The sequence below is a fragment of the Prunus persica genome, chromosome G4, assembly GCF_000346465.2.
Source record: "Prunus persica cultivar Lovell chromosome G4, Prunus_persica_NCBIv2, whole genome shotgun sequence".
NCBI classification, from domain to species: Eukaryota; Viridiplantae; Streptophyta; class Magnoliopsida; order Rosales; family Rosaceae; genus Prunus; species Prunus persica.
This window is the reverse complement of record NC_034012.1, coordinates 17,876,779-17,892,062: the sequence shown is the minus strand read 5'-3', so window position 1 is coordinate 17,892,062 and position 15,284 is coordinate 17,876,779. Positions and strand designations below refer to the sequence as shown.

The 15,284-nt window shown below is 36.8% G+C and overlaps 1 protein-coding gene across 2 annotated transcripts; it reads left to right on the top strand.

Annotated features, from left to right (window-relative positions):
* LOC18779574 lies at positions 1,359 to 14,740 on the top strand. Of its 2 annotated transcripts, XM_020561919.1 has the most exons (12): positions 1,414 to 3,590; positions 3,687 to 4,317; positions 4,455 to 4,694; positions 6,402 to 6,531; positions 7,251 to 7,403; positions 7,563 to 7,804; positions 7,897 to 7,966; positions 9,906 to 10,112; positions 12,741 to 12,976; positions 13,397 to 13,475; positions 13,542 to 13,679; positions 13,892 to 14,740. In XM_020561919.1, the coding sequence occupies exons 1-12, from the start codon at positions 1,766 to 1,768 to the stop codon at positions 14,078 to 14,080; spliced, it is 4,140 nt and encodes a 1,379-aa protein (XP_020417508.1). In that variant the 5' UTR covers positions 1,414 to 1,765; the 3' UTR covers positions 14,081 to 14,740. The 2 variants fall into 2 exon arrangements, with proteins under 2 accessions (XP_020417507.1, XP_020417508.1); XM_020561918.1 differs by having other exon boundaries at positions 1,359 to 4,317.

The window sequence follows — 15,284 nt, the reverse complement described above, 5'->3', positions numbered from 1 at the left end:
ATTGCAGTAGAACCCTATAAATAAAAACGATTAGAGAGGGGACAATGACTAATTTGATTTTATGAGATACAGTTATAAACCCTAAAACATATATAGTCCCATTCTATTGAGGGATCCCTCAAATATTGAGGGACACCTTTTAGAATTTCCCTTCGAATTTGTTTTCAACGATCCAAACCATCTATTTTTTAAGTCTACATTCATAAATCATCCTTGCAAAAAATTAGACAAATTGAAAACTGTTTCAACATCTAATTGTGTTCTACAAAATCAATGCACACTGTGCTTTAAGAAAAGTACTAAAATTTCAATAATTCATTGAGTGGTCAAATGATATTGGATTCAAGTGATTTTTTTTTTTTTTTTTTTGTAGATATGATCTTTGAATGAATATTTACAAAATAGACAGTTTGGATTAGTAAAATACAATATGGAGTGGGCTCTACAAGAGTGTCCCTCAAATAACTTATTTGAGAGATCACTTAATAGAAGTATATATATGTGTGTACATGTATTTTTATCTAATGAATAACCCTTAAATATATTTGTTATATAAACTTTGCACAAGAAAACTATTAGTTTAGTGGTAAAATGCTAAAAATAAGAGATTGGAGATCAAGCGTTTCAAACGTCATGACTCCAACGTCGATTTGAACTGATGGTTTGGAGGAATAAAACCATGAGCTGAACCAAAATTGGGCTGTTTTGTTGTCAAAATGGAGAAAATGAAGGAAAAAATTGAATGGGCTGTTTTGGTATGGTTCTATTTGGCTAGTTTGATCTGGTTTGGTTTGGTCGATAATTCAGGTTGTCAATAAAAAATGCCGCCTCAAGAAGAAGAAGAAGATAGGCAAAGAAGAAAAAGAAGAGAGATGAGAGATGGCGAGTGACGAGAGAGAAGACACTAGGGTTAATTTGGAAAGAAATCCTAAATATAATATAATATAATATAATATAATATAATTTTAAATTCAATGGGCATCGAAAAGCCCTTAAATATATTCATTTTATGAAAACAACGTGATGTTACTATAGTGGTGGAGTTGCTGTATTTCAAGTTGGTGGTGAAGGTTGGAATCCCCTTGACACAAACCTTATCAATATACAGCCTTTTTAATAATTGTTGGTTCGGTTCGGTTGTATAGATGATTTTGAAAAATCAAATCGAAAACCAAACTGGAGAAGGGCGGTATCAAACAATTAAGCAATTGGTTCGATTTGAATCAGTTCGGTCGATTTGGTAGTATTTCGATTTTAAATTCTAGCCCTAAATTGATGCATGTCAATTTTAAAATAAAAAATTGAACTTTTATCCAAATTCTATTTTTATTTTCCTCATGGAAATGGATGAAAAGAAAAATAAAGATTTACTCAAAAATAGAAAAAGAAAAGAGAAAAGAGTCCAAAAAAGGAAATGAAAGGAAAACAAAGCAGAGTAATGAAAACAAAGGTGAACTTTTTTTTTTGAAAAAGCCATGAGAGGATCATAGACGCAAGAACCCGTGCTGCAATCCGTGAAATGAAGATAACCTCCATTTGCTCTCTGTTCCTTATAACCGAAGGCATACAACTATACCTCGCATCCACGCATAAACGCAAAACCTTGACCTTCTAATCATACACATATATACCCAAATCACTTTCCAATATCTCCAAATTTTTGTATATATATAAAATTTTGCATTTTTGCTGATCAGAACCAGGGTTTGATCAACACCACGATCTTCAATCCGCAACCGTATGATTTGATGACTCCCACGTTGACATGTCGTCGCCGTTGCTAGAGACCAGAGCTCCGGCGCACACCCAACAACACCAAAACCTCAATAACGGTCAGATTTCTCACCCTTTCTCGTTCGACTTTTCTGGGTTCTCGTTGCAAAATCAATCCAAGCAATATCAAAGCTTGTCCCACACCATGAACCCATCAAATGCTGGTGATGTAACTTCTGGTTTTTCGAATTCTAACGACATAAACTCCAATTTTGGCTTCAATACCTCGTCCCTTTCGCGGCAGGGGTCCGGTCTTGCGAGACCGAGGTTTGTGAAGGTGAGAAGAGGCTTGAATGCTCAGAATTTTAAACCCCCAGAGTCCCCAGAAACCGGGTTTCGTCCTGGATTCAATCCGTTTCGAACCAATTTGGAGAGTTCAAATCCAGTCCCATCCGGGATAGAAACGGGGACTTCAGTCTCTGGGGAATTTGGGACCCCTAAGAGTGGGAATGAAGGAAAAATGTTCGGGGCCAATAGGAGTGATTCGAATGCAAATTCAGGGAAATGGGATTCTAATGCGAGTTTGGGGAAAGGAGTCATTGATGAAATGAGGAATTTGAAAATCGGGAGTGGCAATGAGTTTCTGAATACCAAAGAGGGTGCTTTCAGTTTTAATGCAAGAAGTAGGGCGAGTTCGAGTTCAGCTGCGGGGTTGGATAAAGGTGGTTTCGTCTTTGGTAATGGTTATAGGAAGAATTCTAGTATTGATGAAAGCATTGGGTCAAAGCTTCCTGAGGATATGATGAAGTTGAACATTGAAGGTCCCGAGAATGCTGAATCTGTTGAGAAAGGTAAGAATGTAAAGTTTAATGTAACTGCAACTGACAAGACCAAGTTTGGGCTGGGGAATAATGACAATGTGGGTGGTTCTTTGGGTCAAAACCTGGAATCGGAACTCCCAAATGAGTTGAAGAAGTTGAACATTAAAGAGACTGTGCAGCTGGATCGCAGTACTGACACACCTAATGCCGATTGTGTGAATAAGTTTGCCTTTGGAAATAGTAAAAAGGATAGCTATTCATTTTCTGGAAGCTCGGAAAATATACTTCCAGATTTGATGAAGAATTTGAACATAAAGGACTATGCAGATATGAGTGACAGAGACAATCCAGCCTTGACAAGCGGTAAAACTGTTGGTGATACTTTTGATGGAAGAAAAGGAACTCTTCTGTCGAGAAAGATGGAGAAGCTGAGTCTAGGAAGTAGGGCTGGAGACTCTACTCAATCACATGCAGGGACTCCATCGCATCAAACATCTATAAAACATGTGGAAACTGGAAATTGTGATAAACCAATACCAAGGGAGTTCCCTTTTCAGGTGGCAATGCAGGGCAGGAATGCAGGTGGTTGTGAATTTTCGTCAGACCAACCAAAAGATGGGGCCAAATCATGCGGAACCACTCCATCTGGGGGCATTCATTTTGAACCAGTTGGAGGCACTTCTGAAATGCCTGCTGTTGACAGACCTGAGAAGAGGGATGAGTTTTACTTTACAAGCAAGCAAGATGGTTTAGGCGGACACTCTGTAGAATTTAAAACACCAAATCCCAAAGCAAACCTGTTTTCTGGCATAAATAAGAAACTAGAATTCGGCGCAAGGAGGGAATCATTTAGGGACACTAGAAAGAAAAAAACAACCGGAAAACCAAGACGTTCTAGCTCAGCCCATCTGGGCCCTGGGCATGATTTTGTTTCGAGGGAAGGCAGTTCTCAGGAAAATGTTGAGGCCTCTGCATCCTATTCACCAATGGACGTTTCCCCGTATCAAGAAACATTAGCTGATAACCAGTGTGCAAAAGAAAATTCTGTGGCATCTGGTGAGTCATTTACTATACTCAACAACTATTCGGCAGCTGATTCAGTACCAACAGTTTCAAATGATCCTATTGATGAAGATCTGGCTGTGGCAACAGGATGTCTGGATATAAATGAAGTTGATGCAACAAGCAGAGAAACAAGAGCGGACACTTTTGAGTATGGTTTGGATGGAAGTGTTGATGTTGAAGGCACACTTGAAGGATCCGTTTCTGAGGTTGAAACTGAAAGCTTTAAGTCTGCTGCTGAGGAGGTAGACTTTAGTAGTGATAACTCCCTTACCGCAAAAGAAACTGAAGCCAGTTCGAGCTCAAACATGGAAAGACATGATATTGATGCCAGGATACACTTTGGCTTTCCTTCAACTTCGGAAGATAGAACTCGGTCTAACTTCACCTTTGCTGCCTCTTCTGCTTCTCAAAGTCAATTATCTGCATCAAAACGCCTCCACAAAAAGAAAAATTTGGTAAAGGAAGGTCAAGATACCAATGTTATGGTTCCAAATGTTAAGGTTCCATATGCATCATCCTCTGCAAATTTTTTTCCGTATCCTGGTGCTTCAGTACTTATGTCACCTGGACGTTCGCAGAAAATAGACTTGTCTATCCCACAACAGAAATATGGAGATAATTATGGGGTCTGTAAGGAAAAGGAGATAAAGCAAGAATCTGGTTCTCCATCCGCTGAAACGGCTGCAGCTCAGGAAGCATGTGAAAAGTGGAGACTAAGGTTAGAACTTATAATCAAATGATCATTTTTGTCTGTGCTTAAAACTCGTTGTATGATTCCTTTATACTTGGACCTATATGTGGAGTAATATACCTGGCTAAAGATCAGCTTTCTTTTGTTGAATGTGAATATATCAGGGGAAACCAAGCGTACTGTAATGGAGATCTGTCTAAAGCTGAGGACTGCTATACGAGAGGGGTGAATTGCATTTCTAGAAATGAGACATCTAGAAGCTGCCTTAGGGCATTGATGCTGTGCTATAGCAACCGTGCAGCAACACGTATGACTCTTGGAAGATTGAGAGATGCACTTGGGGACTGTATGATGGCTGTGGGAATTGATCCCAACTTCCTTAAGGCGCAGGTTAGAGCTGCCAAGTAAGTATTTGCTTCTTACTATTTGATATTTTCTTTTGACTTTCCAGTATGAAGTTCTATGCTAATGCAAACTTATTTAATTCTCACAAATCCAAAATCCCAAAACACCCAAAGCAATCTCTCACAAAAGAGCTAAGGACAAACACTAAACCAAAGATGAGAAGATTATCAAAACTCTTCATAGTTTTCTCTCTAACATTCTTCAACAACAAATAAGAACCTCATGTGCCTGTTATATACTACTCATGACAGGCCAAACCCTGTAAGGAATAGGAATCGTCATAGGATAAGAAACAAAAAAACCATTGAAGTGCAAGTGCTAACCTTGATGTGCCAATGGGACCAAAAACGCTAAGTAGTAACCTTAAAATTTAAGCCACATCACAACGAAAGTCAATTGGTGGACTTAAATTTTTGAAAAAGACTACATAACCTTATAGAACTAAAGTAGTTTTTGGTTTACGTGGGAAATGTTTTCTTACGTCAGATTTGTCAATGTGGACCACACATTTAAACAAGATTCCATGTAATCATGGATTAGGATTGATACTCTGCAACATAACATGCTAGACTGTTGACATGATAAGATTTCCCTTCTATATGTAATCAATTAGTGGGATGGAAATCACTTTTTCACTTTTTTGTTGGTTACTTTGGAGGGGATGGAACCTTGAACCTATTCTAATTTTAACCAATTACCCCTCCCTCCCTCACCACTTGGGCTAACCCCTAGGGCTTAACTTTTTTTTTTTTTTTTTTCACTTTACACATCATGATTTTCAGTCTCAGTATCAAAGGTAGCCATCACACCTATGTGGGGTCCAAATTGTTCTATATGTGATTTTATAGGCTTGTCTGTTCTCATTTTTTGTATCCTGTATGTTTTCTAACTGGACTTCTTGTCCACAACGTTGTATGTTTTGTCAGTATTCAATAAAGTCAGGACACCTAAATGCATAAATTCCCAAAAGCAAATCCTTTTAGATGAACTAAGTAATGTCAAGGGATAGGCCTTTAAAAATGGTCTGAGCTTGATTAGCTGGCCTGTTTTGTCTTTTATTTTTGGTCTGCAGGCTGGCATCGTGCTCTTAAAGGGCCAGGGGTATCAATATAAGTATATTTCATTTCATTAGAAAAGGGGTGTTTGTGCAATTAAACCTATAAAAACATGTTAACTTGTGTCATCTTATTTTGGTAACCTTTAATTGCACAAGTTTATTAATAGAAGTTTCTTTCATTTCATTAAAAAAGAGGTATCTGAACTTAAACCTATAAAACATGTTATGAACTTGTATCATCTTATTTTGATAACGTACTTGTATTTTTATTCATTTTCAATAATAAAGCTTGTTGTTCGTATGAAAATATGTAAACAATTTGCTATAATTTTCTTGGTTAATTTCGAGCGTAATGGATTGTTAGATTTTTGTTAGTTATCAGTACATGTGCAATATTGTGCAGTTGTTCTTGGATTGTCTGGATCCAAATAAGATATTTTTCTGGTCCTCAAAATTCGACTCCTCAAAATTTCCATGCACGTCTGTTATTCTGCTGGTTTTGTAATTATGTATTTTTTTATTTCCTATTGAATGCCCATTGATTCTTTGATTTCCGAGCTGTGGCATAGGGAGTATCCTCAGTCTTAATTGCTTTTAATGTCAAATAACATGCATTCCCTAATTTTATTTCTTGTTAAAATTCTTAAAGCTGTTATCTTGCCCTTGGGGAAGTTGAAGATGCTTCACAACATTTTAGGAGGTGCCTGCAGTTGGCAAATGATGTCTGCGTGGACCGAAAGATTGCAGTAGAAGCCTCTGATGGCTTACAAAAAGCACAGGTACTGTAATTTATTTTATTTTATATCATATACAAGCCAGATCGTCTCATAGGGTATTTTTTGTGTGGGAAAACAATGGCCCTTTTCTAACATCACTTAATAATAAACTAATTAATTCCAAATTGTACATTGTGCACATGAAATTGGTCAAACTCCGGAAACGGTGTAACACTTCGCGTCTTCTGAGCAGTAGTTTAAGTTGCCCATCACATGATTCTGTAGGGTGATTGAGGGGGCAAAGGACAGGAGGAAAAAAAAAGGATTGAAAGTGGGGTCTTAATCTGTGTTTCTAATTAAATCCTTTCTTTTCATCTAAAGTTCATTTAGTCTGAAGACATTGTAGATTTTAAATGTGCACAAAATTATTATTGCTCATGGTTGATAAAGACTTGGTGTTGAGTGAGTGTGGTCAGGGAGGTCTCACTAAGGGATTTGTAAAGGCTGTTTATTGGATAAAGACTTGTATTATTAGCCTTTATGGGGTTTTCGAGAGATTAAAATTTGGGTTTGGAGTTTATTTTGGGATTAGAATGTATTTATTTTGGGGCAGTTTTGGGCCCCACAAGGTGTCCCTCAAATAAGATTATTTCAGGGATCCCTCAATAGAAAGGGACTCTATATATGTATATATATATATACATACATACATATATCAATATCTGAAACATTATGCAGAAGTGTGTGTGGAAAAACTGATTAGAGTTTTTAATTGCTGGCAGAAAGTGTCTGAATGCCTGAATCTTTCGGCTGAACTTTTACAATGGAAGATATCTACCAATGCAGAGAGAGCTTTGGAACTTATTGCTGAAGGCTTGGTAATGAGTCCTAGCTCAGAAAAATTACTTGAAATGAAAGCGGAGGCTCTTTTCATGGTTGGTGTTTTTCTTTTCTTTCTAATATTGTTTTTGTGATACAGTAAATCTTTATTCTGTGGTTTAAAAGTCAGCAGTTATACTGTATACTTTAAGCATTCCCAGAAACTCAGAATGGTTTTCACTCAGTTGTGGGTTGACTTCTGTATTCCCTAGCAGATGTGGAGGTATGAAGAGGTGATTGAGCTGTGCGAGCAGACCCTTGGTTCCGCTGAAAAGAACAACCCTTCAATGGATACTAATTACCAGGCCCTTTCTTCGGATGGTTCTGAACTGTCCAAATACTTTTACTTCCGACTCTGGCGGTGCCGTGTGATTTTTAAATCATATTTTCATCTTGGGAAACTTGAGGAGGGTCTTGCTTCACTAAAGAAACAAGACGAAAAGGTGTCCACATACAGGTAACTTACAGACCAGATTTGTACATGTTTAATTATGTTAAAGATTACTGCTTTTGGTGTTTGCAGCTCCTAACGCTAATTAGAATATCCAGGAATTGGAGAAAAACTTTGGAATCATCTGTACCCCTTGTTCTCACTGTACGTGAACTTTTATCTCATAAGGTATGTCAATCTGTGCCATATTTCTATATAATGCTCTCAGTTGTGTATTTTCTATATGCATAGCATGAAATGTACAAAGCCAATGTGTTTCCATTGTCATGAGTCATGATAGAGGTACGAGCATGGTTACGTAGAAGACGTTTGATATTCAAAAGCTCAAAACTGGAGAGGAGATTAGGTGCAATTTATTTATTTTTTATTTTTATGGTTTTTAGAAACATTCAAATATATTACCTATTTGTCTTTAAAATCCCTAAGAGTGTGGGATAGATTGGAGAAATTAGTGAGAGATTTCCTGCGGGAGGCAGTTGGGGACGGGAAAAGGGATTATTTGGTGAGGTTGGCAGTTGCTTCTTGTTTACTAGAAAAGAGTGGTGTAGGAACAGGCAGCTTGGATAAAAGAAAACGCCTCCTTGGGAAGTTGTTGTGGAGGTTCCTTTTGGAATTGCCACTAGGATGCTTCCATCACAACAAAGTAAATACAGGAAGTGTGGTCAAACGTATGAATAGATGCCCTTGGAAAGACATTACAGCATATTAATATTTCCTATCTGTATCTTCATGAAGTGGTGGGGAATGGGGTGTGAGGGTGGATAGGGGAGTCATCTTTCTGTGCACCTTTTCTATGTCTTTATAGAGTTCCAGCTTTCATTGTCCAGGATCCTGGTGCAAATATTTCTTAGTAGGTTAATTTTGAGTTATCTCTTTTCTAAATTTTTTTTGAATCATCTCTACCCATCATGGAAATTGGAAGGTGGCAGCCTCTTAATTTTTCTTTTTCTGGCTTAGCTGTTCTAAGATGTGTTCAGATGGTTTTTGGTTTTACAGTATTTGTTTGATTATAGTTTTATATTTGCTCCAGTGGATAGGTTGTCCACTATTTTTGCACATTAATTTCTTAGATTTTTATAAATACTTGTGTTTTTCATAAAAAACTTCCAATGATTAGACATATGAAATAGGGCTAGGGTAAAATTAACAGATACAGGCAACTTTACAAAAAACAGAGAGTTGTTTTGTAAAATCAACTCATGAAATATGACCTTTTTATTGTTTTAACGAAGTTGGTTATAGGTAGAAGGAAAGACAGAAAAGTTTTCCAACTTGGAAATGGGAACTACAAAAACTAACTGCACAAACAAAAGTCACATAACAATCAAAGCAATACCTCACCCAATAAATTAAATGGAATTGCTTTTAAATTTTTTTGACAAAGAATTTAGCATTTCCTAAAGGTGCCTTTAAATATCCGTAGTTTTTGTGAATTGTATCAATATTTCCACTGATATATCTGTCCTTGACTAAGTAATATTTGACCTCATAAGTAAAATTAAATATCCATTCTACAAACCCTTTCTATTTGGACGTGTGATATCACAATTGAGTAAGTAATATTTGAACTCATCCCCCATCCCAGACTAAAAAATGATCTGTGGGATCCTCTCCAGCTGTTTTATCGCATAATGTATAAATACAAATAAAGACACTCTCTTAAGAATGTCATATTCCCTCCTATAGACAAACACTGCCTTTTCCACTTCAAAACCCTTTTCTCAAACCTCATTGGTTATCCTTGGCAGATAATTTTCTCAAATGCTTAGCACTTGCTATGATGTCTGCTACATTCTTTGTCCTTTAGATATGTAGTACTTTCTAGTTGTCTGTAACAATTTTTCTTTTTCAAATTTTAGTTAATACTCGCCATTCTTCATTCTCTACTAGTTTATTTTTCTGATGTTTGATGCGTTAAATCTGCTCATCATTAAACTGTTTAATTGAAGTGTGAAATGCTCCATTGCATCTGCTAGGTATGCATCTATTCCATATATAGGGGACAGCATGTCCTCTGTACTGTTTATTTCTTTTTTAGTGAAGTACGTTTTTATACTATATATGCATGCTGCTTATGTATTGATATCTTTGTTACTCTTCATCACAGGCTGCAGGGAATGAAGCATTTCAGGCTGGAAGGCATACCGAAGCAGTTGAGCATTATACTGCTGCTTTGTCATGTAATGTGGAATCACGTCCATTTACAGCTGTTTGTTTCTGCAATCGTGCTGCTGCGTACAAAGCGTTGGGCCAAATGACTGATGCTATTGCTGATTGCAGTCTAGCTATAGCTCTTGATGGAAATTATCTAAAGGTTTGCTCAAAACTGAAGTTTTCTTAACGGCTGTTTGATATGACACTGCTGATGATTTTATTTATTGGCTTTTTATCACAAAACGTCCCTAAGGTTTGCGAAACTATCAGATTGCGTCCTTTATGTTTTTTTTGTGTCATTTGTGGTCCTTAAGGTTAATAAGTGTGCTCACAAATAGTCCTTGCCGTCAGATTCCGTCCAAAAATCTGTTAAATTGATGATGTGGCACATATGTGGGTCTCACATATCCAATAATATGACGCCACGTGGATTAAATAAAAAATACATTTTAAAAAATAATTTCAAATTATAATCCATTAAAAAAAACTTTAAAAAATTATAAACCAAAAAAAAAAAAAAAAAATCACCACCTCCTCCATTGCACCAAACCCCCACATCCAGCCTCCTCCATATCCCAACTTGTTATCCCAAATCAACAGCCACAACAGGCAACCAAACCTTGATATGCCATGAACTCCCCCTCACCCACTGCCCGTCTAATCTCCACCACCAAAGACCAAAATTGGATGTTGTAATTATTTATATAATACAAAAATGAGGAGAAATGACATGAATTCTTGCTTCTTTGTGAATTTTCGGGGATAAAATTTTGGTACTCGATCCTATTTTGCTGCTGCCTTCTTCGGAGTCGTCGGTAGAGTTGAGGCCTTCACCGGAGGAGATGGTGGTTAGTAAAGGCCAAATCTGGAGTGGGTTGGGTGGGCTTAGTGGTTGTCTGGGTTTGGTTCGAGAGAGAAAGAGAGGGGGGGTGGGTGGAGTTTAGGAGGTTGCTGTCAAATAAAGAGAGAAGGAAAGAGAGACAGAGGGAGAGAAAAGGAGGAGGGCGGGGCAGTGGTGCAGAGGGTGGGTGAGGTTAGGGTGCGGCTGTTGGAGGTCTGAGAGGGAGAGAGAGGAGATGTGGGTGGGAGCAAGGAGAAGGTGGGGGTTGGGGTTTAGTGCGATGGAGAAGATGATGGTGATTTTGTTTGTTTTAAAAAAAAAAAATGTTTTCTTTTCTTTTAAGTTTTAAATTTTTTTTTATAAGTTTCAAATGTTTTTTTTAATTTAATCCATGTGGCGTCATATCATTGGATATGTGAGACCCACATGTGTGCCACGTCATCAATTTAACAGATTTTTGGACGGAACCTGACGACAAGGACTATTTGTGAGCGCACGTATTAACCTTAAGGACCACAAATGACACAAAAAAACATAAAGGATGAAATCTGATAGTTTCGTAAACCTTAGGGACGTTTTGTGATTATTTATGCATTACATTTTCCTTCGGTAGAAGGAGGGGCTGGTTTTGTATCTTGTTTGGTTGATAACACTCTTTGGTAACTGACACATGGTTTGTACAAATAAATTAGTAGTCTTCTTCAGGTCATTAAGCATACTAGTATTCTAATCAATTTATATGTCCTTTGTTCTACATAGTCACACAGGTTTCCTAGTTTGTGGGGAGCATTAGGAATTTGATGTGGTATAATATTTTTGTGTGGTTTCTTTCTGTGGAAATGTCGCAAATGGATCTTTTACGTCTATCTAATTAACTTTCAAGGAAATCTTAGAATTTTTGTTTGCTTTCTGTGTCAATTGTGATGCACAAACATCTAAATTCCACGGTTAATTTTAAAAAATCACATGTTTAAATTCAGATTTCTGTCTTCTGAACTTTTCCAATTTGTGTGCAAACTGTGATAAGAATCAAGGCTTGTCCTTTTGAGTTGAACTTTGAGAACTTTAGATATCTTAAATTTGAGTATTAGACTATGCTTAAAAGAAATTTTCTGGATAAAGAATGAAAGAAGACAATTTTAAATAAGTTCAGTTTTGGCATCACTTTTGACTCCAGTTGCAAACTTAAATTTCTAATTTTAAGTTCCAAATGAGTTCTTCCCTTTTATTGGTTCTGTGGTTAATATTAATCTCAAAGTGTAGCTTCCGCAGTGTTGCATTTTTTATTTACTTTAGATTCCTGGTATGTGTTGCTGGTGGTGTCCTCATGTATTTTCTTAGGTTATACATTGTTACATTTTGCTTATGTGTATGGATTAAAATGCTTCTGTCTGCCACGAATGTGATGGCAACTGGCTGGGCTAAATGACCTGGACATTCAGAATGTTGTGGAACTATTGTTGGTAGTTTAGAATATGGTTTGTAGATATCCTGAAACCTTGGTCTTTGAGCCTAGTTTGGCGTTGGTTGCTTGTCTATGAGGGATTAAAATTTTAAGTCCGAAATGAGGTTGTTTTCAGTGTTAATGCAAGAAGATTGCACTAATGTAATGAAGTTGTTAGTCCTCGAGTAGTTGGCACTTTCACAATACTTATTAAAAGTACTTTTCTTGTGGTTTATTGCATTTCAGAATGATTATTTTCTTGGATTGGGTCCTTTAGTATTATCATGTAGTTCCCATTTTGTAATTACTAATTATTTTTATTTCCATTTGTTTTTGGTTGACTAGATCTCTTTCCTTTTTCTCAAATATTTTCCTGAGATGATTGCTATGCTCTTTTTTAGAAGCATTTCATATTCATTTATATGATTAAACTAATACAGCGATATTCTAATCTGCAGTTTTATAACCTTGCTTTTTACGGTTTTGCATTTACACTTTCACAGGCTATTTCTAGGCGAGCTACATTATATGAGATGATCAGAGATTATGGACAAGCAGCTAGAGATCTTCAGAGACTTGTATCTCTTCTCACTAAGCAGGTAGAGGGAAAAACCAATCATTGTGGAACATCTGACAGATCCATTAGCTGCACAAACGATTTGAGACAAGCTCGTCTTCGTCTTTCTGAAATAGAAGAAGAAGACAGAAAGGACATCCCCTTGGATATGTACCTGATTCTGTAAGTTTATCTGTCTAGATTTATTTCCATCATGATTGTGAACTGGCCCCTACTTAGGATGTGTGCACAAATCAAACATATATGATTGATGCCAGACCATACAATAAAATACTTTGTGGAGCCTGAGTAGTTATACATTCATATCGGTATGTTTGTTAATTAATATGACATGTAACTTTATCTAATAATTCTGTGGAACAAGATAATTAATTAATTATTTGAAACAAGCTCTTTGCTATGCTCCATGCCCTGGATTTTTGGTAGATAGTGAAGAACCCATGCAATCTAGGAAATATACCATCACATGCATTTTATGATTCTCTTAAAAATGTAAAGATTTTTAATCCACAGTCCAGACAGTTAATTCTGAGTAAAATTAATTGTATCAATCATTTTAAGCTATTTTGGTTATAATGGCAGGGGAGTCGAACCATCTGTTTCAGCAGCAGAAATTAAGAAGGCCTATCGGAAAGCTGCACTTAGACATCATCCTGACAAGGTATGTAATATTTTGTGATTTATTGCTTGCTTACTGCTATTCACCCTTTAACATATTCTTTTATAGGCTGGTCAATTCTTTGCAAGGAGCGATAATGGTGATGATGGGGTTTGGAGGGAGATAGCAGAAGAAGTGCACCAGGATGCTGACAGGCTTTTCAAAATGATCGGGGAGGCATATGCAGTACTTTCAGACCCTACCAAGGTCGCAAGACACTTTAGCTATAATGCTTTATTTATGTCTCAAATAAACAAGTTTCTGTGTAGCACCCTTTTGGTAGAAAAGGACAAACTTCTATTTATTGCAACCATCTTTTAAATTGAGTTATCAGATAATTTTTCCTGTTAGACATTGGTATACCATGCTCTTTACAATATTTAAAAGAAATTTTGGTGTTTATTTTACTAATTTTGCAGCGTTCAAGGTATGATGCTGAAGAGGAGATGAGGAATGCACAAAAGAAACGCAGTGGAAGCAGCACGTCTAGAATGCCTGCAGATGTTCAAAATTACCCATTTGAAAGAAGTAGCAGTAGGCGACAATGGAGCTACGGCAACTCATCTGCTAGAGGGTCAGAAGCAACCTGGTCAAGTAGATATTCATGAAATGTGGTCGGAAGAAGGTTTTATTTAGTTGCTACATATGTAGTTCCAGTTCAAGGATCCACCAATGTTTGCAATTGTTTCAGCCCCGCATCTGAATGGTAGTGACCGCCTGACCGTCAACGGCTTGAGTGACATCGTGATCGTACTTGCAGGAGGGGAAAAAAAACAAGGCTGTAGTTTGCTTGGAAATTCGACAGATGGTCACAAGCTTTAGTGGGGCAATTGTAGTCTGAATTCCCAAATGAGGTGATGCCTTCTTTTCGATGTGTGTATGTGTGTAGAAAAGAGGGAGAATGTGTGCAGTAGAGATGATATGCAAAGACGCAAACCAGAAAGTGGTCTTCCCAGTTTGCTAGTCTTGGGTATTGACGTCGCAATGAAATTGGAGGATTTTCTAGTCAGATTTTTTTTTTGGGTCTGATCTAAAGTCAGAAATTAGGAGTGGAAATTTGTGTTTTTCATGGTTTGGCTTCAGATACTGTTTGAAGAATAATTGAGCTTGAGGAAACTAGTGCCACAATATATGGTCCAAACACACGGGGGGATATTTTTTAGTTTTTTTTTTTTTGGTTTTTTGTACAGTCACTATTTCTGGGTGGGAAAGTGGAAAGAAATTTATTAAATTTTTTTTTTCCAATTCAATATATTTAATATTCTTGTTAAATTTTTGCCTCCACGTATTTAAAGGACATACATAAGTGAGCTTTGATGTTTCCAAAAGGAATTTACAGGGTTGATTGGTATCAATTGGACTAAAAAGAGTTCATAAATTCTTCATCACAGCATAAGAGTTGTGTAAGGTTTTGGCGACAAATGGGCATCATATACTAATCAGCATTCAAAGCCTAAATTATGTGAGATGGCCTTCTATGCATGTACTCCAATCTGTAAGCTTAATTCAATATTGGTGGGCATCAACTACAGGAATAATTAACCGAATAGCTTTTGCTCTATTCATATTTTTCTTCCAAATGATAGAAGACGTTCCCAAGTTCATATCACCATTCCTCCGTTGAGAGATATAATTAACAAAGAATTACACCCAACTACTAAATTTCATGGCACAAGAGGTTAAAACTTTAAGGCTTCATTTGAATGTAAGGATTCCAAAACTTCGGATTATAAGGTAAAATTGTTTGTATAGACTATTATACTCTATGTATGTCAAGATTTGAATAAGGAAGAAAGAAAAAAAAAAACAAAG